Source organism: Cervus canadensis, chromosome 9 (genome assembly GCF_019320065.1).
Source record: "Cervus canadensis isolate Bull #8, Minnesota chromosome 9, ASM1932006v1, whole genome shotgun sequence".
NCBI classification, from domain to species: Eukaryota; Metazoa; Chordata; class Mammalia; order Artiodactyla; family Cervidae; genus Cervus; species Cervus canadensis.
Window position 1 is genome coordinate 34486517 of NC_057394.1, and position 25622 is coordinate 34512138.

The 25622-nt window shown below is 38.7% G+C and overlaps 1 protein-coding gene across 10 annotated transcripts in view; it reads right to left on the bottom strand.

Annotated features, from left to right (window-relative positions):
- SCEL (sciellin) overlaps positions 1–25622 on the bottom strand; it is a 118867-nt gene that overhangs the window by 11312 nt on the left and 81933 nt on the right. For 9 of the 10 annotated variants that reach the window (XM_043478218.1, XM_043478213.1, XM_043478212.1 and 6 more), the window contains 6 exons: positions 22626–22685; positions 22431–22490; positions 22227–22283; positions 13097–13159; positions 2515–2607; positions 1255–1326 (listed from right to left, as the gene is read on the bottom strand). In XM_043478218.1, the coding sequence (XP_043334153.1) occupies positions 1255–1326; positions 2515–2607; positions 13097–13159; positions 22227–22283; positions 22431–22490; positions 22626–22685 (405 nt within the window). The remainder of the gene's footprint in view (positions 1–1254; positions 1327–2514; positions 2608–13096; positions 13160–22226; positions 22284–22430; positions 22491–22625; positions 22686–25622) is intronic. The other variant, XM_043478216.1, reaches the window with a different exon arrangement.

A 25622-nucleotide genomic window follows, 5' to 3' on the forward strand; every position in this document is an offset into this window, starting at 1 on the left:
TCTCTCTCTCTCTCCAAACAACCTGCAGGCAGTTGCTGTCAGAAAGAGAAACTGCTTTATGGAACACAGAGCGCAGAGTGCTAAGTGAGTTTGTGCATATTGCTACATGACACGTATATAGTCATTCCCATTTTATGGGTCAGAAAATTGAGACTTGAATTGAGACAGGAAATTGAAGTCAAGTGGCTTTGCTGAGGCCACGTGGTCAGTAAATGACAAACTCAGATTTGATTCTAAATCACTGTCGATTTTAGGGAGAATTGGATTAAGCAGGAAAATCAAGATTGAGGTTGCATTTCACAAGGAAATTTTTTCTTGGGTTTGAAAAATCCTTTTGAGGAGGAAGGTTGCTCAAATCCTGACACACCTTGAATTTATGGCAGCTCCACCCCCACCCCGTACACTGCTCTCTGGTCTCTTTGAACTGGGTGATGATCAACACGTATACAGCCTATAGTTTATCCATATCTGAATGCCCCACTGTTACCCTATGCCACAATTAGGCTAATTCTTTTTTATAGACTCCTGAAAAACTGAATAACTTGTGAATCCCTGACCTTGGTGGACTTTTCCTCGACATCCATCACATCAGGCAGCAGAGTTTCTGGGCCTGAGCATATTTACTAAAAAGTTATACCCCTTGTTTCAGATTAGAGGTGAGCAATAGAAACACTTAATTAAAGTGTGACTCCCAAATTAGCACAGGAATACTTGTGTGATTTTATAAGGTTCACTATGGGCATGTATGTTTATTTGACTACTTTCAAATAACTATCCTATGATGTATACATGTGTTATATTAATATATTATTTAGTCTGTCCTATGACTTTGTACGATCATTTGACAACTACTTAAAAATATGACTTCCCTGTAGCTCAGATGGTAAAGAATCTGCCTGCAACACAGGAGATCTGGGTTTGATTCCTGAGTTGAGAAGATCCTCTGGAGAAGGGAATGGTGACCCACTCCAGTATTCTTGCCTGGAGAATCCTGTGGATAGAGGACCCTGGTAGGCTACAGTCCATGGGGTTGCAAAGAGTTGGACACGACTGAGCAGCTAACACTACTACTAATAATAATGGAAAGATTATAAAGAATTATTAATATATATCTAGAACTCAGTACTCTCTTACATGGTCTGCTATTTGAAAAAAAAAAAGCATACCTTAAAAAGTGACATTTCTTCTTAAACACAGATTATTTCAAAATTATAAAATATATAAAGCAAAATACTTCAAATAAATTTCCAGTACCTAGTCTCCATGTACGTCCTTGTGTACACAACTGTATCCTTTGGCCCTGCATGCCTGGTTTCAGCATTGGAGCTGCAACACAAACCATTTGACTTTATGTTTAAAGTTTGTTCATAGGATAATCAAATTAACAAGGCAATTATCCAATCCAATGAAAAGATAATGCTCATATACGCCTTCTAAACTATAACCTTTGAAATTTAAATGTTAAATTGATATTAATCCATTTCTGAAAAATTTATTTATGTTTCCCATTTTGTCTTAACTTCTACCGCTTTGGCCTATTTCCAGAATACTACTATGAAAATCGGTCACTCAGCAAGTCTATTGTAGACCATGATGAGTACTTTGAATATTTGTGTACTATGTTTTAGTGTCTATTACCCTAATGTCTCATCCAGACTTCCAAACCATTGCTTTCCCCACAAATCTCAGATAAAAAGTGGACCTTAATTAACCAACATGATAACACGTGATTCAGTGAAACCTTTAAATCTACCTAAGGATGTCAATGTCAATGTCACAATCATATTTTTTAAAAAATTACAGACCTTCTAAGGAAAAATCACTTCTACACTTATTCTTAACTGACAACTTACCAATGACTAAGATGTTTACTCAACACCTTTGTATAAGCCTATAAAGCCACTGGTTAAAATTAAAAATTTCTGCATTTCAAACAAATATCATATATTAACACATACATATAGAATCTAGAAAGATGATACTGATGAACTTATTTGCAGGGAAACAATGGAAACACAGACTTAGAGAACAAACTTATGGACATGGGCAAGGGGGGAGGAAGGAGAGGTTAGGATGAATGGGGAGAGTAGCATGGAAACATATGACTAACATATATAAAATAGATATCCCATGGAAATTTGCTGTTATGACTCAGGAAACTTAAACTGGAGCTCTGTAACAACCTAGAGGGTGGGATGGGGAAGGAGATGGGAGGAGGTTCAAGAGGAAGGGGACATATGTATACCTATGGCTGATTCATGTTGATGTAGGGCAGAAACAAACACAATATAGTAAAGCATTATCCTTCAATTAAAAATAAATACATTTAAAATAAAGTTTTATTGGAACACAAAAAATGCATAAAAACAACAACAGCAAAATTAAAAAAATTTTTCTGTATTTCAAAGGAAGGATCAGGCTCCATGTGGATGTTCTCTTATAAAAAAAAAAAAGGAGAAAAAAAAGCCAGAAGGAGAATGGTCCTGTCATTTATTCTATAATTGACCACAGTACCTGAGTGTCTTCCTGGCTTCATGAGAATAGGCAGCTGTTCTAGAGGATGGGCTGATTAAAGCCTCAGTAGATCCAGTGACCTGGCCATCTTGCCTGAGAAAGCAAATGCAAATATTTGGCACTTAAAATCAAAGCCACTTAGAGGATTTTTGTTTTATTAAAATTCTGTTCAAACAACATTTTTTTTAACATACAGTAAAGCTGTTTCTGTTTGCCTGGTTTCTGCACATATACACAGACAGAACACATGTACTATTTTACTCTTCCATAGACACAACTGTCTTCCCATTATGAATAATCTATAGGCACATGTCACATTATCTAATAGGACATAATACTTTCTTAACCAAGGGCAGAAACCATATGAAACTGGTTGCAGTAACATTCTCACAGCACCAAGGCCATTTTTGAAAGTTTTTCATGTACAACATATCTGGGAGTTTATCTATTTAATGAAAATTATCTGGGGGTTGCTTTGAGAAATTCCAGTTTCCATTTTAACAGAAAAGCAGTACTTTGAAGATCGCTAAAGAACTTTGACCTAGATTTCTGCTAATCTAAAAATGTCACTATGCTCAACAAAGTGTAGGCATATTTGCTTTTTCCCATGAAACAGTGGAAAATTAACATACGCATATTGAAAGCTTTAGCTCTTTTTCTCTCCCCATGTTAGAAAACTCTGACAGAGGCAAGACATAAAAATCAAGAGGAGATTTAGATCTTAATCACGATTTATCATTCTTGACTGGCCTGTTCCTGCCATTTCCAGGTAGCTTTTAAAGAAGAGAAAAACAATTGCTCACATATTATCATCTCTGGCATGTGGAAAACCATCTTCTAGTTTTAAGACAGATGTTTCAAAAGACACTTGGCAATGAGAAAGTAGAATGAATATTATTAGAAGATTCTCAAATGTGATCATTAGAATACGTCATTTCGGAACAATAGACCTAACTAGGAACTATTTGGAAATATTCGGATCATATAGTAAATAATACAAAACACAATTTTAGCAAATAGTTTCAAAAGGCAAAGGTTGTCAATGAGTGTGAAATGTGTTTGTACTGCCCTCAGAAAGGTAAAATCAAACATTACCAGTTTGTGAAACCTGTAATAGGAATGGACATACTTTGCAAACAGCTCTGATAAGGATTGAATTGTGTCCTGCCAAAAATTCTTATACTGAAGCCCTATACCCTAGTGTGATATGGAGACAGGGCCTATAAAAAGGAAATAAAGGTTAGGTGAAATCATAAGGGTGGGGCTTTAATCCCATAGGATAGGGTGTCCTTATAAGAAGAGGGAGAGGTACTAGAGCTTGCTCTCTCTCTCTCTCTGTGGACACACAGAGGAAAGGCCATGTGAGGACATAGTCGGACACAGTCATGTGCAAACCAAGAAGAGAGTTCTCATCAGAAACCAACCCTGACATTGTTCCTCATTAATTTGATGTTCTTGCTACATCGTGAAAGAATTCAGAGAAAGGTAAGAAGCAGATTTATTTAGAGAAAAGCACACTATACAGACAGTGTGGGCCATCTCAGAAGGCAAGAAGAGAGAGGCCCAAAATGTGGTGTGGTTAGTTTTTGTGGGATGGGTAATTCCATAGGCTAATGAGTGGGAAGATTATTCCAGTTATTTGGGGGAAGGGGTGGAGATTTCTAGGAACTGGGCCACTGCCCACTTTTTGACCCTTTATGGCTGGCCTCAGAACTGTCATGACGCTGGTGGGTCTGTCATTGAGCATATGCCAATGTATTACAATGAGCATGTAACGAGGCTCAAGGTCTACTGGGAGTTGAGTCTGCTGCCATCTTGGACCTAGTTGGTTTCAACCAGTTTTTTCATGTCCTGTGGCCATGTCATTCTTTTTAAGGTTGTACCCTGCACCCTTCCTCCTGTTTCAACAGTATCTTGATCTAGAATTTTAGTCTCTGGAAGAGTGAGAAAATAAATTCTGTCTTTTAACACCTGGTGTGTGGTATTTTGTTATGGCAGTCTGAGCAGACTAACACAAGTAGCATTTCCTAGTGGTGTTTTCAATAAGACTAATAATGACAATACTTTATAATTGTCAATAAAAATCAGATGTTAGTAAACAAATTTGGAATGTGGAACAGCAAATTCTTTCTGGGATTGGTTCCTCTTGTAATTTGGGAGGATAATACACTTTTTAAAAAAAGAAATCTTTTATTTTGGATAATCTTAAAGTTATAGAATAATTGCAATGATAGTTCAGAGAATTCCAGTATACTCTTCACCCAGCATGTCTTAATTCTAACATCTCAGACAACCATGATCCGTTTGTCAAAACTAAATAATTAGCGTTGGTACAATGTCATTAGCAAAACTACAGACTTATTTCTATTTTACCAGTTTTTTCACTGATGTCCTCTCTCAATTTCAGATCCAAATCAGGATACTACTTCCACATAATCACCATGTCTTAGGGGCTGTGATAGTTGATAAACCTTTCTTTGTTTTTCATGAGATGGTGATAGATCTTACTAAGGAAATTCTATCTTGATGCCAGTAAGCGGTAACACTAATTTTTAAAATTATTTAGAATCATAGAAATAGTTACAGAAACAATTCTTTGGAAATCAATTAAATAATCTGTAGTGCTTTTAAAAGCGCTTTTAAAAAGGATTACTCACCAAAATATATAAGCAGCTCATACAGTTCAATATGAGAAAAACAAACAACCCAATCAAACCTGGGCAGAAAACCTAAACAGACATTTCTCCAAAGGCATACAAATTTCCAATAAATACAAGAAAAGATGCTCAATAGTGCTCATTATTAGGGAATGCAAATCAAAACTACAATGAGGTATCACCTCACACCATTCAGAATGACCATCATCCAAAAATATACAAAAATAAATGTTGGAGAAGTTATGGAGAAAAGGGAACCCTCCTGCATTGTTAGTGGGAATGTAAACTGATACAGCCATTATGGAAAACAATATGGAGATTCCTTAAAACACTAGGGAAAATCTACCATGTGATACAACAATCCCACTACTTAGCATATACCCTGAGAAAACCACAATTTTAAAAGATACATGTAACCTAGTGTTCATTGCAGCAATATGTACAATAGCCAGGACATGGAAGCAACCTAGATGTCCATTGACAGATGAATGGTTAAAGAAGATGTGCTACACATATGTGATGGAATATTACTCAGTCATAAAAAGGAATGGATTTGAGTCAGTTGTAGTGAGGTAGATGAACCTAGAACCCGTTATACAGAGTGAAGTAAGTCAGAAAGAGAAAAACAAGTATTATAATATATATATGGAATTTAGAAAAATGGTACTGATGAACCTAGTAGAGAACAGAGGTGTGAACACAGTGGGGAAAGGTGAGGGTGGGATGAATTGAGAAAGCAGCATTGATATATATATATATATACAATATCATGTGTAAAATAGATAGCTAGTAGGAAGTTGCTATATAACACAGGGAGCCCAGCCTGGTGCTGTGTGATGACCTGGAGGAGAGGGATGGGGGGGAGGGGAGGGAGGTTCAAGAGGGAGAGGAGATATATATTTATATAATTGTGACTGATTCACCTTGTTGTATGACAGAAACCAACACAACATTGTAAAGCACTTTTCCACCAATTAAAAAATTAAATTAAAGTTAAAATGTTACTGGGTCCCACATCAGATATTCTGACTTAATTGGTGTAGTGTAGGGCTTCCCAGGTGGTGCTAGTGATAAAGAACTGCCAATGCAGGAGACATAAGAGACCCAGGTTCAGTCCCTGGGTCAGGAAGATCCCCAGAGGAGGGCATGGCAACCTACTTCAGTATTCTTGCCTGGAGAATCCCATGGACAAAGGGGAGCCTGGGCGGCTACAGTCATAGTGTTGCAAAGAGTCAGACATCAGTGGGGCAACTTAGCAGGCACATGACTTCAGCACTTGGATTCTTTTAAATCTCTTCAGTGAGTCTCACATGTAAGACAAGGTTGAGAACCACTGCCTTAGAGGCAGTGTGACATTTTATCCAAAACAGCATTGGTTTTTAAAGTGTGGTCCTTGGATCAGCAGGTGATTTTGATGCAACTAAAATTTGGGAACCATTGAAAAGGAGAACTCTCCACCAAAGTGTTCCTCCTAGACACCTTGAATAATGTTCATAAAAAAGAACTTATGGCTCACAGTGTTTTTTGCTGGATAGCTTTATTATTATCCTTCACTGAAATAAATTGCTGAATTGTAACTTAGAATCAACGGTCACAGTTTCATCTCTAAATTAAATAGTTTCATAAACTATAAACTAAATATTGTGTTGGAACTTACAAAATTCCAAATGGAATTTCACTTGAGAAAATGATTTCTGCAGTGGAAGTTTACCTTGAAAATTTAGCTATCTAAAACTTTTATACACAGACATTTGATGTGAGAACATCAAATGGTACTCCTGATTTAAGAAAACTGATAGTTCCTCAAATGGAGTTACTATAGGATCCAATAATTCCACTCCCTAAGTATATACCCTCCCTAAGTCCATCCTAGAGGAAATCAGTCCTGAATGTTCATTGGAAGGACTGATGTTGAAGCTGAAACTCCAATACTTTGGCTACCTGATGCGAAGAACTGACTCATTTGAAAAGACCCCGATCCTGGGAATGATTGAAGGTGGGAGGAGAAGGGGATGACAGAGGATGAGATGGCTGGATGGCATCACTGACTCAATGGACATGAGTCTGAGTAAACTCTGGGAATTAGTGTTGAACAGGGAGGCCTGGCGTGCTGCAGTCCATGGGGTTGCAAAGAGTCGGACACAACTGAGCGACTGAACTGAACTAAACCGAACTGAAGTATATACCCTAGCAAGAGAAATGAAAAACCTCTACACAAAACTTTTATATGAATGCTGATTACAGCATTGTTCATAATAGTTAATTACAATCTGATAGTGGAAACAACGCAAATGCCCATCAGCTGATGAATAGATAAAATTCTGTCTATTCACATAATGGCATATGTGAAATTTGGCAATAAAAAGAAATACTGAGACATGTTACAACATTGGTAAATTTTGAAAACATTATGCCAAGCAAAAATAGTCAGTCACAAAGGACCACATATTTTATGATTCCATTTATATGAAATGTCCAGAATCAGAAATTGAAAAAGACAGAAAGTAGCTTAGTAGCTGTCCAGAGCTAAGGGCTGGGGGAAAATGATGCGTGACTGCTAATGGGCATGGTGTTTCTTTCTGAGGTGATGAAAATGTTCTAAAAGTGATAGTGGTGATGGTCTACAACTCTGAATATGATTAATCAGATTGCATATATATTTGTGGATATCCAATTACTATACAGAGTAAATATATTCATAAAATAAAACAAGTGTCAATTTAACAGATTTATTTAGCTTTTCATTGTCCTATTTGACTTAACTTTGGCAGCATGACTTCAATTTCTTTTTCTTTTTTTAAATTAATTCTCATTGGGGTATAGTTGCTTTAAAATGTTGTGTTAGTTTTCACTGTACAGCAAAGTGAATCCACTATACATGTACATATTCCCCTCTTTTTTTGATTTCCTTCCCATTTAGGTCACCACAGAGCACTGAGTATAGTTTCCTGAGCTATACAGTATGAGGGTGCTTAGGCACTCATTCATATCCAACTCTTGGGACCCCATGGACTGTAGCCCACCAGGTTTCTCTGTCCAGGGGATTCTCCAATCAAGAATACTGGAGCGGGTTGCCATTTTCTTCTCCACTGCTATACTGTGGGTTTTCATTAGTCATCTATTTCACACATAGTAGTGTATATGGAAAAACAGACTTGTTTCAAGTTGGGAAAGGAGTATGTCAAGGCTGTATATTGTCACCCTGCTTATTTAACTTATATGCAAAAGTACATCATGAGAAATGCTGGACTGGATGAAGCACAAGCTGGAAGATTTCTGGGAGAAATATCAATAACCTCAGATATGCAGATGACACCACACTTATGGCAGAAAGTGAAAAAGAATTAACGAGCCTCTTGATGAAAGTGAAAGAGGAGAGTGAAAGAGTTGGCTTAAAGCTCAACATTCAGAAAACTAAGATCATGGCATCTGGTCCCATCACTTCATGGCAAATAGATAGGGAAGCAATGGAAACAGTGAAAGACTTTATTTTTGGGGGGCTCCAAAATCACTGCAGATGGTGACTGCAGCTGTGAAATTAAAAGACACTTGCTCCTTGGATGAAAAGTTATGACCAACCTAGACAGCATATTCAAAAGCAGAGACATTGCTTTGCCAACAAAGGTCCATCTAGTCAGAGCTATGGTTTTTCCAGAAGTCATGTATGGATGTGAGAGTTGGACTGTAAAGAAGGCTGAGTGCCAAAGAATTGATGCTTTTGAACTGTGGTGTTGGAGAAGACTCTTGAGAGTCCCTTGGACTGCAAGGAGGTCCAACCAGTCAATCCTAAAGGAAATCAGTCCTGAATATTCATTGGAAGGACTGAAATTGAAGCTGAAGCTCCAGTACTTTGGCCACCTGATGTGAAGAATGGACTCATTTGAAAAGACCCCGATGCTGGGAATGATTGAAGGCGGAAGGAGAAGGGGACAACAGAGGATGAGATGGTTGGATGGCATCACCAACTCAATGGACATGAGTTTGAGTAGGCTCTGGGAGATGGTGATGGGCAGGGAGGCCTGGCGTGCTGCACTCCATGGGGTCACAAAGAGTCAGACGTGACTGAGCAACTGAACTGAACTGAGTGTATATATGTCAATCCTAATCACTCAATTCATCCCACCTCCCCTTCACCCCTTGGTAGCCATATGCTTGTCTGTTCTCTACATCTATATCTCTGTTTCTGCTCAGCAAATAAGTTCATCTGTATCATTTTTCTAGATTCTACATATAAGTGATACACAATATTTGCTTTTCTCTTTCTTCCTTCACTCTATGTGACATTCATGTCTCTGCAAATGGCACAGTTTCATTCCTTTTTATGGCTGAGTGGCAACTTGACTTTAAATAGCATAAAATAATTTCAACTGATAAACACCCAAGTCACTGCAAACTTTGTAAATCTCTTTTGCATGAAGAACAAAAGTTTACTAAGAGCTTATGCTGTGCATTGCTCAGTTGTTCAGTTGTGTCCAAGTCTTTGTGACCCTATAGATTGTAGCCAGCCAAGCTCCTCTGTCCATGGGATTCTCCAGGCAAGATACTGGAGTCAGTTGCCATGCCCTTCTCCAGGGAATCTTCCCAACAAAGGGACTGAACTCAAGTCTCCTGCATTGCAGGCAAGTTTTTTACTGCTGAGTCACTGGCAAAGCCAGTTTACTAAGAGCTTACCATTTTGAATTGTTTTATGTATTAGGATTTACTTCCACAAAACTATCAAGGTTTTGAGTTCTTGTAAAACTTACAGATTTTAACTATATAAAAATAAATATTCTTATGGTAACCAAAGAGGATAGCAGTGGTGGGGACCAGAGATAAATTAGGAGTTTGGGATTAACATGAATACTACTATATATAAAATCAGTAAACAACAAGGACCCACTGTATAGCACAGGGAACTATACTCAATGTATTGTGATAATCTATAACGGAAAAGAATCTGAAGAAGAATATATATTATGTATATGTATAACTGAATCCCTTTGTTGTACACTTGAAACTAACACAACATTGTAAAGCAATTGAACTTCAGTAAAAAATGAAATTAAAACAAAGAAGTATTCTATTTTGGAGAAATAGAGAACTTGAGACCAGAACACCGCTTTAATTTACTAATTTTCTCTGATCAAATCTCTTAATCCCTGATTCTCAATGTTCTTTCAGTTAAATCTTTACCCATTTTGAGAGTCAAAGTAAACTTTCTATTCTGTAAACAGAATGAAGTGAAATGTTAGTCGCTAGCTGTGTTCGACTCTTAGTGACCCCATGGACCGTAGCCCGCCAGGATCCTCTGTCCAGGGAATTCTCCAGGCAAGAATACTGGAGTAAGTAGCCATTCCCTTCTCCAGGGAGTCTTTCCGGCCCAGGGGAACCTGGGTCTCCTGCATTGCAGGCAGATTCTTCACCATCTGAGCCACCAGAGAAGCCTGTATACAGAATAGACGGGCACAAAGATTGGGCCCAGGGATTTCTTTTCTACTTTTTATTTTTCAAGTGAAAATTTTTATTGTAGTTGTTCTGTCATGGCTGGCACAGTGGTACATTTTCCATTTAATTTGTAGATAGATCCTGTACAAGACTGTGATAGAACTGAAGAAGGATGGATGGCATCTAGACCCAGAACTCAGGATGAGCAAAAGATTCTGTAGCAGTGGTTAAGGCCTCCAGGCATGACTGACTGGGATGATCAGAACCCCACTAGGACAGGGGAGCGTTTGTGAATGTACATGAGGTTGTTGGGTTATGTTGGGCAGGAGGCACATGAAATTGTAGGAAAGCAAAGGAGAGCATGCACACATTACTGGCAGCCATGGTGTTTTCCATCACACTCCTCTTCTACACAGATGGCCCCAACCCCACCTTCTTGCTGAAGGAGACCAGACAGCCTCAGAAAGATTGAGGAAGAAGAAGTTATGAGGAAGGAGAAACTGGGAAGCAGCTAAAGTCCTTGGTTACCAAGCAGCTATAGAGTAGAGAATGAAAGTGTTAGTTACTCAGTCATGTCTGACTCTTTGTGACCCCAGGGACTAGAGCCTGCTAGAGCCTCCTCTGTCCATGAAATATTCTCCAGGCAAGAAAACTGGAGGTAGCCATTTCCTTCTCCAGGGGGTTTTCCCGACCCAAGGATTGAACCCAGGTCTCCTGCATGGCAGGCGGACTCTCTACTGTCTGAGCCACGGGGAAGCCCTGGTAGAGAATAAGGACGATGATAAGTAGAGGGAAGAAGAGGAGAAACATAGGCAGAGGCCCACACTCAGGAAGCGACTGAGCTACAATAATGACAAAGCACTAGGGTTAACGTCTGGGGACTCCTGATGGAATGCCCTCTGGCCAAGGATGAGCAACCTTCCAGGGAAGGCCTCTGTGAAGCCTGGCCAGCCTAACGTTTCTGCTCTGGAATTGCCATTTCCTCATTAATCTTTCCACGTGCTTCCCAGGTGGCACTAGGGGTAAAGAAGTCTCCTGCCAATTCAGGATGCCCGACACAGGTTCCACCCCTGGGGTGGGAAGATTCCCTGGGGAAGCGAATGGCTACTCACCCCAGCATTCTTGCCTGGAGAATCCCATGGACAGAGAAGCCTGGCAGGCTGCAGTCCCTACCCTTGAATTTCTGTTTCCTCATTAATTTTTCTAATAAGACCCTGTTTCATGAACAAGCCCGACTGAAACAGAAACACCTCTCAAATTGCATTCAGGGAAAAGTTCTTTCATGATAATTCATCATTTATGGTCAGTTTTAAAATCTTGATCATTTCCAAGTAATATTTGAAAGAGATTGGTTAATTGTAAGTCCAATACTATTCCCCAAATGGTGGATCCTTTTGACAATGTATCCTCCCTTGTTCTCTCAGAGATTTGCTTGAGATCACAGAAAGAGAAAGCAGATGATTTAGGGAATGAAGGGGACAGAAAGAAACTATGTACCTCATATAGGAAAGAGCCTTGAACAGACAGGAAAACCAAACAAATGAAGCAGTGAGCCAGCGCTTCTACTTTTCTGTTCTCTGCATGATACCACCAATAGCACTTATTCACATAACAAAAAAAATTTTTTTTAACAGATAAGGCAGCTGCACCTTAGGAAGGTTAAAAACAGAAACCTATTGCTTTTAGGGTCCTCCCACATGTTGGGGGGAAGAACAGTTAAACATGGAAAACTTTGAAAACTGTTTCCTAATTTAAACAATCTGTAACAACAATGAAGCATAGTTTCCATCCTAACCTTCCTTGTAAAAGAAACAAAAAGTGCAACAGTTTTAAAGCCAGGATCCTCTGAGGTGTAAAGAAATTCCAAAATTAGGTCCTGTTTCCTGGCTGTGACAAATTTGTGCATTCTTTTAGCACTAGGTATCCAAGGCAGAGAATCTCAAAGTGCTTCCTGCACCGCTGAAAACCTACCAAGCAACAGTAAGTAAAAATAAATCTTCACAGCCCAAGTGCAGAGCACTCAATTTCTATCATGCCTTTTACACTAAACCATTGAACAGCAGGCCCTTAGTCAGAAATTCTAGCAGAATTAAAATTTTGTTGGCTTTTTTTCAGATTAGCTATTAAGCACCCTGTTGGTGTTAGTCGCTCATTTGTGTCCGACTCTTTGCAACGCCTGGGACTATAGCCTGCCAGGTTCCTCTGTCCATGGGATTTCCCAGGAAAGACTACTGAATTGGGTTGCCATTTCCTTCTCCAAGGGATCTTCCCAACCCAGGGATCAAACCCAAATCTCTTGCAGTGGCAGGCAGATTCTTTACCACTGAGCCACCAGGGAAACCCAGGCACCCTGTACATTTTCTTTTTTCAATTCAGATAGTATTTATATTTAAACATTATAGTACAGTTCAATCTCTCAGAGAATCTTCTAGGGTTACATAATTTATGAAGGTTCACATAGAATTCATAAGAAAACTGTAAATTAGAATAAGTCTTACCTTTCATTCTTATTCTTAGACACATTGGAATTTATGTCAATTAAATTTTCGAGGTTCTGGTCTCTACAGGAAAAAAAAAAGCAGCAAGTATTTAAATACATATCATGGGAAATAGATGGAGAAACAGTGGAAACAGTGTCAGACTTTATTTTGGGGGGCTCCAAAATCACTGCAGATGGTGATTGCAGCCATGAAATTAAAAGATGCTTACTCCTTGGAAGGAAAGTTATGAACAACCTAGATAGCATATTAAAAAGCAGAGACATTACTTTGCCAACAAAGGTCCGCCTAGTCAAGGCTATGGTCTTTCCAGTGGTCATGTATGGATGTGAGAGTTGGACTGTGAAGAAAGCTGAGCGCCGAAAAATTGATGCTTTTGAACTGTGGTGTTGGAGAAGACTCATGAGAGTCCCTTGAACTGCAAAGAGATCCAACCAGTCCATCCTAAAGGAGATCAGTCCTGGGTGTTCATTGGAAGGACTGATGCTGAAGCTGAAACTCCAGTACTTTGGCCACCTCATGCAAAGAGTTGACTCATTGGAAAAGACCCTGATGCTGGGAGGGATTGGGGGCAGGAGGACAAGGGGACGACAGAGGATGAGATGGCTGGATGGCATCACCTACTCAATAGACATTAGTTTGAGTAAACTTCCGGAGTTGGTGATGGACAGGGAGGCCTGGTGTGCTGCAGTCCATGGGGTCGCAAAGAGTCGGACACAACTGAACTGAACTGATATGTATATGTGATTTAGTTACATATAATTTTAAGAAATAAAGCATTAGAATAAAATATTTTAAACCAGTACATAATTTTAAACATAGTCATTTGTGGTCTTACAGAATATGGGACACTAAAAATCTGACATTGAACTATTAGATCTATACAACTCAAGTATGAGCACAAATTACATTATGAGAGAGAAATGAACTAAGTGTTTGGAAGGTTTGAGAAATTCAGTCTGAAGAGAAACAACGGATTGATATCTATCAGTTGAGTGAATACTTATTTCACATCACAAAGGACTAACTTGTGTATTTCCATGTGGATTATCTCATTTAGACCTCACAGAATCTTGCAGGACAGCATACGAGGCTCAGCAAGGCTAAGTGAATTTTCCAAGGTCAATTAACTAATTTGTAAAAGAGTCAGGGCTTGAAGCTGAGCCACCTGCTCATCTGAAATCAATTCTTCAATATTTAATTAAAGTCTTCATTCCAGATTTTTGCATAACAGAGACATGAGAAGTCAACCCAAAATTTGAATCAACAGTCCACAATGTGGAGGATGAATGGGACAATTAGATTCTTAAATCTTGGGCTACAGTGATTTGTCATATTACATGAGATACAGTGTTCTCTGGTGTGCTATGTACATATTAGCTGTTTATATATATTTTCTATAATACTGGTAGTTCTTAATTTTTTTCCATGAGTTTGGAAAAGCCTTGTCACCAACTCTACTGGTTTGCAGGATAGTTTAGGAGTAAGAGTGAGGCCATTTCTTCCCCTACTTTTATGGGCCAGTTAGTCAACCTTTCTAAGCTTCCTTTTGTAAACTAGGATAATAATAGCTAAGTTTATAAGGTTTCAGTGAGAATAAATGAGTTAGTGTAAATAAAATTTATAGGCACAATGTCTATAGTTGTGCCTGAACTGAGTAAGAATAAATAAGTGATAATTAATAGAAGCGTAGTGACACAGCAGTGGGCACTATGGATTCCAAAATGTTGAGGGACTGTATTTTCATTTCTGCTGTAACTTTTCACATCTTTAGCATTAATTCCAGTTTTCATAAATCTCCCTTCTCTGGTCCTAAGGTTCTTTGACATGGAATCAGCGTATAGACTCAAACTGATATTTATAAGGATGAAAAATAATATAAAAGGCTTTGTATTTATGTGGAGTGAGACTTACTACTCTTTTTATATAACATTCAAGCCATCAATAATTGATAAATATGCTAATTGGGCAGCATTCCATAGCTATACTTAAAGCTCACATTTAAAATACTAGCTACACATGTTTGAAAATGTAGTAATTAACTAAATTAATTTTTAATGTGAGTTATAGTAGAAAATATGCCAATTTAATATATGCAAAAAGTAAAGGATTTCAGAAGTAGCTTGGAAGTATCAAAATCATTTGATGCTACAGTCTGAATAATATAAAATTCAAAACTGACTTCTCCAGCACAGCTGCTAGAACTGTGTGAGGAGACCTCCCAGATCTCTTCTTTTGAATTTAGAAATAGAGACAGCAGCCTTTTCCTTTGTAACCCTTGATCAGTTCAGTTCAGTCGCTCAGTCATGTCCAAATCTTTGTGACCCCATGGACTTCAGGATGCCAGGCTTCCCTGTCCATCACCAACTCCCGGAGCCTACTCAAACTCATGTCCATTGAGTCGGTGATGCCATCCAACCATCTCATCCTCTGTCGTCCCCTCTCCTCCCGCCTTCAATCTTTCCCAGCATCAGGGTCTTTTCCAATGAGTCGGTTCTTCGCATCAGGTGGCCAAAGTATTGGAGTTTCAGCTTCAACATCAGTCCTTCCAATGAATATGCATGACTGATTTCCCTTAGAATTGACAGGTTGGATCTCACTGTGCAAGGGACTCTCAAGAGTCTTCTCCAACACCACAGTTCAAAAGCATGAATTCTTCGGCGCTCAGCTTTCTTTAGAGTCCTTGATGGTCCTTCCTTAATTACGAGAAGCACATCTTGACCTCAGGACTCACCATACTATTTTTACAGTCAGGATATTAAATTATCCTCCCCCTTAACATTTTAAAATAATACTTCACTAAATACTTGTGAATAATGGATTAAAAATTAAGTATTTAACTTAACTTTAAAGGATTGTGGTCTTCCATAATCCGGTTTCCCAGCAATGTCAAACTGGGATGGTTGGCAGAGGCAAACACTGAGAGAGCACCCAGAAATGTGAATCTTGGGGAAAGAGAATTCTATCCCAGGAAGTGATTCTCTCTCCAAAGCTAACCTTGGATGAACTGAGTGGCATTTTTAAAGGAAGCTGGTGTTTTTCATTATGACTTAAGAATAAAATCACATTACTGTGACTTAACACGGCCTTGCACGCAGTAGCTGCTCCAAAAATACTTATGGCCTTAAATGTATTTAAATTCTCTTTTCTCCTTCTCTGGTGGAAATTCATTGCTACCTTACCCGGCTCTGGGAAAAGACATGAAAAGGACCCCAGGGGAAAGATGTTAGACCCTGAACCTTTAAGGTATCCAGCTCCACACACATCTAAGTGCAGAGCATGCACCAGGACCACAGAGAAAAAGTTCACAGGAGATGGTGATGGACGTTTCACCTCCGTTTGCATCAGTCACCCAGAACCTGCCTTACTTCACCCCTGAATTGCACATATTTCTTTCCTTTTTTTTTTTTTTCACTCAGCTCCCAACCCTGGCCTTGTTTCCTTATTTTGGAACACTTCCTTACGGGGTCTAATATTGCCCTTCCACCAAATTTACATGCTGAAGTCCTAACACCAGCATGTCAAAATGTGTCTTTATTTGGAGATGGCGGTCTTTACAGAGATCCTCAAGTTCAAATGAGGTCATCAATGTGGGTCCTAATCCAATATGAAGGGAATCTTTATTAGAAGAAGGAATTTAGGCTCGGATACACACAGATGGAAGACAATATGAAGACAAATGGTGAAGACAGCCCTCTACCAGCCAAGGAGGGAGGTCTGGAATAGATCCTTCCATCTGGGCCTTCAGAAGGAACCAACCCTACTGACTTCCTGATCTTAGACTTCTAGACTCCAGAATGATGAGAAAACAAATTTCAGTTTTAACCCACTCAGACCACGGTTCTAGGTATGGCAGTCCTAGCAAACAAATACAGACTCACTTCTGCCCTCATGACAGATACTATTATGTATAGCTTCTCGGCCTGATGCTGGCTATCCTTACCTGCTTGGCACTCTCCACTCCCAGTCTGCAGATACTGCATCTTTGATCTGTCTATACTTCCATCCCCCACCCCCACCCCCAGGACCCAGTCTTTTGGATCCTAGCTATGGTGAGGAAGAGCAGAAATGGATTTAGACCTAAGCAAGGAGGAGCCACGGGAAGCTCACAAATCCAACCACTCCAGGTAGATAACTCAAAATTGGAACCTGTACGTACCTTCAAAGAAGCACACTCCCAAAGGGATATAATTGTGAATCATCAAATACACCATGTTACTAGGGTTATAGAATTTTTGCTGTTTTTATTAAACAGTGCCACATATCAAGTTCGCTAGAGTGGGTTATAAGATTTTACTCTGAACCCTCTATACTAATATTTAAAGCAAAATTAAAAGTTCCAGGTTATGAAAAGTAGAAAATGGGGATTTGCTCTGACTGTTCAGCCTGATTGATGTCATCAGCTAGATTTGGAGATCAATAAAAAGAAGTTGAGATTGCCCGTAAACTTCCCAAGCTGAAGAATGTAAAAATAAATTTTCGTTTTTTAATTAAGATCACATCTATCACGTCATGTCTTTTACACCATGGTAGAAGATGAAAAGCTGTGAGTCAAAGTGTGAAAAATAGATTTTTATAGAAGCCCAGCCAAATGCAGCAGGGTCAAACAAAGGCTTGATTCCAAACCCTTTCTGTGGTGGTTCGACGGAAGGATGACCTGGTAATTTTTTAATTTTATGAGCAGTCGGAATCAACTTTAAGAAAAACCACCAATTCTCTGTGAATCCAGAGAGAAGTGCTATAAAGAAATTTTGTTAACCATACTAACTAAAAATGTTTTTCTTTATGTAGACTTCAAAATGTTTAGGAAGAAATGAGTTATCTGTTATATAGAGTCATAGCATACATTTTGAATATAGGTATTTATTTGTTATAATCATGTAATTTATTTTCTACAGCCCCATTAAGGAATATAACACTTCTTAACAGAGTAGATTAAGCAAAAAAAAAAAAAAAAAAGAGAGATCCCAGGGGTCAAGCTATCATTACGTCTAGTACAATACAGGTTTTCATAAGATATGCTCTACATGAAAGTTAACAGATCACTCCCAACTGCTCTTCCTCTCTTATGAGGCTGTGGGAGGTGTTTATTAAAAGCAGCAATATGTTTCTCTCTCTACAGCTTACTTAAATTGTTTTTGCAGAGTATCAAACACATTTGCAAAATTAAAAGCCTCCATATAAAAAATTCACTATGGTACTTCTTTTATGCCAAGAACTAAATCTTAGGCTTTAAGCTTTAGTTCAAAAGGAATATTTATCTCTCTGAAGGAAGTACAGGACACAGTGAGATAACTGCTATAATTCTTCAACCCTATTGACTTTGCAAAATGGGCCCAGCCTTACATATTTTTATAATTAGCTTCAGTGAGGGAATCTTAAAGATTTTATATTAAAGAAATTAACAGGTCCATAGAGAAAATGATCAACTGATATTTTTAAATATAAGATATGATCAAGAATTTCAGTGGTTCTAATTCACTCTGGTTCAATGAGATTGCGGTTCAAAATAGAGCCATTGGTTTAAGCAAGGGAGCCAATATCAGATCCCTCCAGTCTGGTTTTACTCCTGAGGGCTCCAAGTGTTGGAGTTATGAGGCACTATAAGTTTTATCTCGCTAGGTGATCACAGGTCTGAATTTATTTTGAGATTTAGTATGTAACTCAGAGAATATTTATTAAGCACCTAATATGTGCACACATGGTGCTAGGCACTGTAGATAAAGAAGTGAACAAGACAGACCCAACATTTGCTCTTAAAAATCCAATAGTTGAAGACAGATGATTAAATAATAATTCCCTGTAAGAGGCAAACATTCTGTAGAACAGAATAATAGCTTCAGAGCATCTAGAAGGACCTGATGCAGAAGTGATGGGTCAGGGTGGGCTTCTCAGAGCCTGAGTAAAAGACATCTAAGCTCAGACTTGAAGTATAAATAGCAGTTATCCACGCAGGAATGATGGCGGAGGAGTAAGGTGTGAGCAGGTCAGAGAGTGAGTGGCTAGACTTTGCTTGTGGGTGGAGTCTAGCAGGGAATGGGGGTGGAAAACCTGTGGAGGCAACATCATGATAGGCTTTGGAAACCAGGTTAAGGGGTACACGTTATCCAGTGGCAATGAGAAGCCACTGAAGGATTTCATCAGAGGAAGGCCAGGCTCAGATTTATGTTTTAGGAAGATCACTCGACAGTGTGGCAGATGGACTGAAGGGCAGAAGGTACCACTGAGAGCACATGGACTGGTCGGGAGAGCTCACAGTAAGCTGAGCTATAATAGCAAGTCGGGGTGATGAAGTGTCTCGGTGCCTGAGATAATTAGGAGAAGCGTTCAAAGTGACCTGTTGATTCCAGGGAATGAAGCAACAGACATGGTCAAGGTTGCCTCCCACCTCCAGCTTTCCGCCTTGAGCAGAAATGTAAGAAGGGTGCAACAAGAAGATGGGAAAGAATTCTTGTCTTATTGAAATACTAGCAAGACATGTCTCAGCAAATAGGAAGCCCTTTATAAAGAAGGCTTCCCTGGTGGCTCAGATGGTAAAGCATCTGCCTGCAATGTGGGAGACCCGGGTTCAATCCCTGGGTCGGGAAGATCCTCTGGAGAAGGAAATGGCAACCCGCTCCAGTACCCTTGCCTGGAAATTCCCATGGATGGAGGAGACATGTATGCTACAGTCCACGGGATCGCAAAGTGTCGGACATGACTGAACGACCTCACTTTCACTATATAAAGAAGCAAGTATAATACTACAAGAGCTTCCCAGGTGGCGCTAGCGGCAAAGAACTTGCGTGCCAATGCCGGAGACACAAGAGACACGGGTTCAAATCCCTGGATTGAGAAGATCCCCTGGAGGAGGACATGGCAACCCACTCCAGTATTCTTGCCTGCAAATTCCCATGGACAGAGGAGCCTGGCAGGCTACCTTCATAGGGTCAAAAAGAGTTGGACATGACTGAAGTGACTTGGCACGCACACAGTACGTAATTCTACAAATAGTTCAGAATATTTTTTCTATTTTAGATGAAGGATGCCCTTCAAACAGTAAAGACCTGTATCACTGGATGTGTTTCAACCTTCATATGGGAGCAGCTGCTTATAGGCTAGAGATAATTGAGAAATATTTATCTTTCTTTAATGTTGGTTCATGAAAATGTGAAATTCACTGTTAAAAGTCACACGGTTTCTCCCTGAGTAAATGAAAATTCTGTGCACATCTGCATTTGTTCACATTGTTGGGTTCCTAGAAGAGCTTGGGACACCTGCTCACATTCTGATTGATGACTGAAGTTTATCCCGCCCCTAACTGTGAATTAAATATACAGCTGCTGGAAATGTCAGCAAAGTCACACAAAAGCAACTCTGATTCACTGCTGTTACACTATTAAATAATCAGTGCTCCTGTCACTGAATTGGATGTAAAAGTGCTTTGTGGCTATTATTTCTGCTGGGAGGCATGTTGAAATGCCCCCTCTCTTTACCCATTAAAATCAATGGGCCACATAAACACACTGTAGATACAGGTAACTGAACACATTGAATGAACTACCTTTTTTCAAACAGGCAGCTCAGTCTTCCCTGTTTATTCTGCAATGATTCTTGAATATCCTGGCTGATTATCATCAAATCCCCCCACTTGTGGCTCAGCTGGTAAAGAATCTCTGTCTGCAATGTGGGAGACCTGGGTTTGGACCGTGGGTTGGGAAGATCCCCTAGAGAAGGGAAAGGCTACCCGATCCAGTATTCTGGCCTGGAGAATTCCAGGGCTTCCCTGGTGGCTCAGGCAGTATAGAATCCACTTGCATTGGGGAGACCTGGGTTCGATCCCTGGGTTCGGAAGATCCTCTGGAGGAGGGCATGGCAACCCACTCCAGCATTCTTGCCTGGAGAATCCCCATGGACAGAGGTGCCTGGCGGGCTGTAGTCCACGGGGTCACTAAGAGTCGGACATGACTGAGTGATGAAGCACAGCACAGCATGAACATACATACACTATCATGTGTAAACTGGATAGCTATGAGAAGTTGTCGTATAACAAAAGGAGCTTAGTCTGGCGCTCTGTGACGTCCTAGAGGGGTGGAATAGGGGGAGGAAAGGGAGGCTGGAGGTGGGGCGGGGGGGGGAAGAGGACTAGGGTTGGGTGTGGGGAGGCAATATACATGTAATTATGGTTGATTTGCAGTGTTGTATGGTAGAAACCAACACAATACTGTAAAAATTTTAAAAAGAAGAAAAAAAAACACACAAATAGAAAGGGCAAATTAAAACACTAATGTAGAAAACAAACTAAAAGACATAAGAACCAGGCTGATAAGCATGTCAGACTGTTCTCTTGCTGCCCGTGGCTTCAAAGCACTTTTCTATACGTTATTTGCTTTCTTCATCCCAGAATAGTGAGACTATAATTTCCAGCTATATATTTATTACAGCGAAATTTCAGGTCAGCAGAACAATGTAGACCTCTGATACAATGCACTCTGGTGCATTATCTATGAATAAGCTCTTTTGGTGAAAGATATGACATAAAGATAAGACATAAAGACTCCCTGGAGAAAGAAATAGCAACCCATTCCAGTACTCTCACCTGGGAAATCCCATGGACAGAGGAGTCTGTGGGCTAGGGTCCATGGGGTTGCAAAGAGTTGGACACAACTTAGCAACTAAACATGTATGACATAAAGATAGTGAACTGTAAGATATTTACAAAACTCAAAATGGAAGTTCAAGGTTAAAATGTGCTGGATTTGCTGTGGAGCTGTAATTCTGAAGACTCAATATCCTTTCCAATACTCCAATCCTCTGTAAGCATCTATGTAAATCACTGGCTTGGTCCAGCTTCTCCAAAATGTGTTTTACTCTTAATTAATTTCACTCACTTTTCATTTCAGTCCTGATACTCTATTTCTTATAGACAACAAACATTAATTTGTCTTCATGCAAATAAGAAACACACAACTGCATGTGAAGAGTGCAATTGATTCCAGAAGAGTACAACATGTTCTTTGCTGACAGGAAGCACATGGCTTATAAATGTGTGCTCATTTGAACACAAGAAAAACAAAAGCCTTCTTTTTTAAAAAGAGAAGAAAGAAAGAACTTTGGGTACATGTCAAGATAGTTAGGCAAAGTCATTTACCGCTTAGTATTTCTGAGTGCTGAAGGTTTCACTTGAATGAGATTGTCTAAAGCTTGGCTGTTAAAAAGAGAAAAAACACAAACTCCAATTAGTAATAGGGTTTTTTTTTGGTTTGTGCTAGTTCTATAAACCAGTATTATAAATCTACTCCACTCAGGAGCAACAGACAGAAGAGCTATGAAATGACTGCTTTTATTTGATTACCTTTGATTGCTTCTGATTACTGCAGGATTCACTTTGATGAGGTTATCAAGATCCTGGTTTCTTTAAATAGAAAAATAAAAAGGTTAATTATAAATTCTTTTGGTAAGATCACTAAGGTTATAAATCTGCTTGAAATAACAGTAAAACAGAACATTCTTCCTACCCAAAGTACAAAAATTAATACAGTTCTATTACCTTTGATTGTTGAGGAGAATTTCAGGATTCACTTTGATGAGCTTATCAAGATCTTGATTTCTTTAAGAGGAAAAAAAATAAAGCAGCTTTTGTTATAGAGATAATCCAGGTTTAAGTTGGTTGGAACTGGAAGAAGGGATTAGCTATTTTATTTTTTTTTATTTTTATTTTTTTTATAATTAAAACATGAATGATTTATTCCAGAAATAAAATTGCAAACATTATTATACTGAAAACCGTAACAGAAGACCAAACAAATTTTACAGGCATTTATTTAAATTAATGCTGATAGAGTAGAAGGATATCTGACCAGGTATTTACATTTAGATGATGATCTTTCCATTATTTTGAAAGAAAAAAGTTAAAGAAAAATGCACTATGACTTAATTTCCAAATAGTTTCTTTCCAAGCTTATGGTGAAAGGGAATGCTGCATTGGAAAATTCATAACATCAGTGAACAATTTGAATCAAATTAGACAGAATTTAGGAAGCAGAACAATTGGCTTCAAGACAAAATTTTTCTAACTATTTTCATATATCCTCAAGGAGTGGAACAGAATTACTGTGGGTTTACAGACCAGACATTTCCAGGCATGTTTTCTCATTCAGCCCTGTGGGTCTTAGGGGTCCATGATTTCCAGCCTATTCTCTCTGCTCCGAGCCTCTCTGACCTGAGACATCAAAGTAGCTGCTTTAATGTAATGTCCCAAGCCATTAGCTAATAGGGATTAGCTATTTTATCATTGGTTGTTGTTGTTATTGTCAGACTGTTTTGCTACCCCATGGACTGTAGCCTGCTAGGCTTCTCTGTTGATGGGATTTCCCAGGCTGGAATACTGGAGCAGGTTGCATTCCCTTCTCCAGATGATCTTCCCAACCCCAGGATCAAGCATTGGCAGGAGGATATTTTATCACTGAGCCAACAGGGAAACTCATCTATGAGACCTATTGGTTTGGCATAGAATGGCCTTAAGATACATTTTCAGCCAGTCCAGGGAGGATACATTATGTAGGATCAGGAGAAAAATTACTCTAATTTCACACAGTTTGTTGTCAGAGCCCATCTACCAGGGCACGCTGACTCAGAGTCCACAGCAAACGTCTTGTGATTCACCACTTTTACTCTGGAATTCTTTAACAGTACAAAGATACAAATGATTCCAAGGTCCTTGATATTTTAAAAATCATATTCACCAACTAACAATATCATTTTGTAAAAAATTAATAAGCTCCAAAACTGGGATCATACTTAACATAAGGCTTGGCAAAGAGAGTTCCAGAAATCCATCAAAATTGTGACTTCTCTTTCCTCTATGATGACTTAAAAAGCTGAAATCATGGTCAGATTAGGGACATGCTCTGATAACTGTCCACTTCCCAGTTGAAATGCTATCACTTTCTTTCCTCAGTTAGAGAACATGGTTTGCTATCACTCATTGCATCCATATAATACTTTGTTTTTAAGGGCTGGAAATTAGTGATTTTTTCTAAACCACTTTATAATATTTATCCAAAGAAATAGAGTAGCCCACAGTAACAAGAAATCTTGGGCTTGATAACACCTGCTTCCAGTAAATTTTAGACAGTTACCTGCCTGTATCTCTTTCCCCCTCCAAAGTCCTTTTCCCTTAAATAAAAATATAGTTTACTCTTCAAAAGTCTGATGGGAGATTAAGAACTAAAGGAGAACCACTTGGAGGTTAATCATCAAAAAGTCTGAGAAAACCTACATGGGAAAAGAATCTAAAAAAGAGTGGTAAATGTATAACTGATTCACTTTGCCATATATCTGAAACTAACACAACATTGTAAACCAACTATATTCCAATAATTTTTTTTTAATCTGAGGAAAAGGTGTGCATTTCCCTCCCCAGCCCATAAACCTTTCCATAGAATTGGCTTCCCAGCTCATGGCTTCACTGAGTTTCAGCTCTTATCCTTGTCCTCAGATCTCCATGGCAGACAAAAAGCCCTTAAATGAATTTTCACTGTATTGAATTATCTTCAGTAATAATATTCTCAATTAAAGATAATCAACTGGTGTCTACAAACAGTATGAAAGAAATGACACACATATGAGAATTATCAAAAGTATTATTTTCTTGTATAAACTGGTTACAAAATTTGTGTAAAATTAAATTGTGCTTGAAAGACAATCTTTAAAATGGTGATTATTCATACATTAAAAGAAAAAAAAAGTACAAAGAATAAAATTTTTTAGAGGAAATAATATGTTCAAAGGCCTCAACCTTTTTTTTTTTTAAGCCTCAACCTTTTACTACATAAAATCAATCGCAATATTTTTGTGTAACTACATATAATTTTCACCTACCAGCATAAATTGTATAAAAATGTGAACATAAACATGAGAACTTCCTTTTTTACTCTTCTGCCCAGGACAGAAAACTTGGTTCATTGCAAAACTTAGAACTATGCTATATCATAGAAGTGTATCATAGTTCTATAGTTCTACTCATAGTTCTAAGAGTACTCTATCATAGAACTCATTAAAAAATACATTTTACATCATAGCTCAATACTTCACCTTTCCAGTCAGTCAGTCAGACAGACATACACACATAATAAAATATAAACTTCACAAAGTAAGACTACATAAGAAGAACTCTCATTTTCTACTCTGTTTCACTGTAGTTAATTGGGGGCGAAATGCTGACTGCCAGTCACTAAATTAATTACAAGACCATTTAATGGATTGTGGTCTACAATTTGAGAAACACCAGCTTAGAAAACATATAAACACATGCTATGATTTACCACTTCTCCTAAAAAAACAACACCTGTGTTAATAAAGAAAGTCCTGAATTGCCTTGATTGATAGTATCATGCAACTTATCTCAATGAATTGAAAACTTAAAGGCACTTTTTTCAGGCCCTGGATTCTTAAAAAACACAGGAATGATATCTGAATTTTATCCAGGAAAAAATGTTATGTTTTTCCTACTCAAGTTACTGCTTTCATTTATTTTGCTTTAAGG